This window comes from Otolemur garnettii, unplaced genomic scaffold (assembly GCF_000181295.1).
Source record: "Otolemur garnettii isolate 467f Iridium unplaced genomic scaffold, OtoGar3 scaffold00001, whole genome shotgun sequence".
Classification (NCBI taxonomy): domain Eukaryota; kingdom Metazoa; phylum Chordata; class Mammalia; order Primates; family Galagidae; genus Otolemur; species Otolemur garnettii.
In genome coordinates, this window is record NW_003852396.1 from 34,538,295 (window position 1) to 34,540,936 (window position 2,642).

A 2,642-nucleotide genomic window follows, 5' to 3' on the forward strand; every position below is an offset into this window, starting at 1 on the left:
AATTCCAGTTGAGAGGATCAGGGAAGGAAGACCTAAGAAAGGTGGCGCATGAATTAAACCTAATAGGAAAGATAGGCCTTGGCAAATATGACTTGAGTAAAGGAAGGCTGAGGGCTTAAGAATCAAATGATTAAAAAGAAACAGCAAAATAAGTAGAGGACATTTTCAAGAAATAGTGAGCAATTCATTTGAGCTACCATGGCAGAGAAAACAAAGAAAGTTGGAGATAACTTTAAAAGTATGTTAGGGCCAGAACATAGGTCTGTAATAAAAAATGCTGTCATGTATTTAAAAAAATTAAATACTGTAGAAATATTAAATTTTAATAGAAGCCATTCAGCAAAGGTAAACTTCAATGCACAAGAAAGTACTGTGTAACCCAAACTTTTACACAAATAAAAATATTTTAAAGAAATTAAAACAATAGGAAATGCTTCAGCCAGAGAGTTGGCACAGAATGAAAGTCTTAACTTGTCTAGGAGGATCTGAAGAGCCAGGGGATGGCACATCTGCCATAGGAGTCACAGAAGTGAGCTGGGGTTCAGGGCAAAGCACTGCAGTACAAGAGCTGAAGTTCTGGAGTCAGCATCTGCATTTCAGCCCAAATAATTTCTCATGGCAAAAATTCCAGGAAGGCTCTGTCTGGCTGAATCAAAGACAGACAAAAAACCTGTGTCGTTTTGAAAAATCTGTGTTGTTTTCTTTACTTTTTTTTTTGCAGTTTGTGGCTGGGGCTGGTTTGAACCTGTCACCTCTGGTATATGGGGCTAGCACCCTACTCCTTTGAGCCACAGGTGCCACCCTAGAACCTGTGTCATTTTCAATTCTGGTGTCAGGCAGATCTTTTCAAGAGCTTTGTGTAAAGTTTTGTCATGAGTGGTCAAACATTCCCATTCCAATCCAGTTCCACCTGGCTAAGACTCAATAAGACCTTCAATTAATTGATTAGATCTGGGGAAATTTCCAAATAACCACAGAAGCCAGGAAAGGAAGATTTTCTTTGAAGCAACAAGAAACAAAGATTGACAAATGAATATTTTCATTGTTGCTCGAGGTATTGGAAAAAACAGAATCAGAATTCATTCCAGGATCAAAAACTAAAATTTCCTTTCGAACATAAAAATAATTCCCTATGTCTCTTTTTTTTTTTTTTTTTTTTTGCAATTTTTGGCTGGAACTGGGTTTGAACCTGCCACCTCCATATGGGACTGGCGCTCTACTCCTTTGAGCCACAGGCACCACCCCCATGTCTCTATTTCTTATTAACAATTCCAAAGGTGAATCTAATCCATTTCACATTTTACAGCTTCTTCAGGAGGTTCTGGATTCCCTGTTTAATCTCCTTGGTTCTCACACCATAAACAATGGGGTTCAGAGCTGGAGGGATGAGGTGGTGCAGGATGTTGAGCAGGATGGGGATATCTGGGGGAATTCTCTTCCTGGCCAGGTTGGTGATCACCAGAACCAGCAGGACTGTGCTGAAGAACAGGATAAGAATGAAGTGGGAACCACAGGTGTTCAGGGCTTTGGCCACAGCACCCTCAGCCTTGATCCTTAGTACAACTTTCAAGATAAAGGAATAAGAGAGAACAATAAGGATGAGGTCAGAGCCCAGCAGGGTCCAGCCTGCCACAAACTGGTAGAGCCTGTTAAAAGTGATGTCTTCACAAGAGAGTTTGGAAACAGACAGGTTAGTGCAGATGCAATTGTTAATGATGTTCTCTGCACAGTACTTGAGTCGGGAAGAAAGAATGGGAACAGGAAGAGAAATAAGGGCATTCCGGGATATAACAAAGATGGCAGCCCTAACCACGAACTGCTCCGTGATGATGGATGGGTACCGCAGGGGATGGCAGATGGCCACATAGCGGTCATAGGCCATGACCATGAATGTACAAGACTCCATGGTCAGGAAACTGTTCATGATGAACATCTGAAGAAAGCAGGCAGAAAAGCTGATAGACCTGACGTCAAACCAGAAGATGGCCAGGACCTTGGGGATGACGGTGAGGCAGAGCACGATGTCCAGCAGGGAGAGGAGGCTGAGCAGGTAGTACATGGGCTGGTGCAGAGCGGCCTCCAGCCAGATGGTGATCAGGAGGGTGGTGTTGGCTCCCATGGCCAGGAGGAAGAGGAAACTGAGGGGCAAGGACAACCAGTGCTGCCAACTCTGGAAGTTGGGGAAGCAGATGAGGAGAAATTCAGAAATGGGGACAGTGGAGTGGTTGCTGGATGATGCCATGTAGAATCTTGATCAATCTGGAAAACCGGAGTACCTTAAAAAGTAGGAAAGAAATATATTAACATAGAAAATACGTGTCCTAGATGTAGTAGAGCTTGGGTTTCCCTGGAGCAGTTAACTTGTTCCAATGAAGTTTTAAAATCACCATTATCACTGACATTTAACCAAGCATGTTATATTCATTATTTCATTTCATTTTTCAACAAATATTAAAAAAAAGTCATTGTCCTAATTTTACAGGTAATGAAAGGGAGATAAAGAGGATTTGATAGCAGAGCCACTGCATGGGGAGACCAGGACTGTCAAACAGGGGTCCAATTAGAGTCTCTGTTTTTAGCCACTATACCATTGAGCGCCTGAAAGCACAGTTACTTAACTGAGCACTTTCGTCCTCAGTGTT

At 42.4% G+C, this 2,642-nt stretch overlaps 1 protein-coding gene across 1 annotated transcript; it reads right to left on the reverse strand.

Moving 5' to 3' along the window:
* Positions 1–1,300: 1,300 nt before the first annotated feature.
* Positions 1,301–2,341, reverse strand: LOC100945403 (olfactory receptor 56A4). The gene has a single exon (XM_012802309.1). The coding sequence runs from the start codon at positions 2,240–2,242 to the stop codon at positions 1,301–1,303; it is 942 nt and encodes a 313-aa protein (XP_012657763.1). The 5' UTR covers positions 2,243–2,341.
* Positions 2,342–2,642: the final 301 nt, after the last annotated feature.

Excerpts from the sequence above, each read along its gene's own strand:
- LOC100945403 (XM_012802309.1), bottom strand. The coding sequence starts at position 2,242 with ATGGCATCATCCAGCAACCACTCCACTGTCCCCATTTCTGAATTTCTC.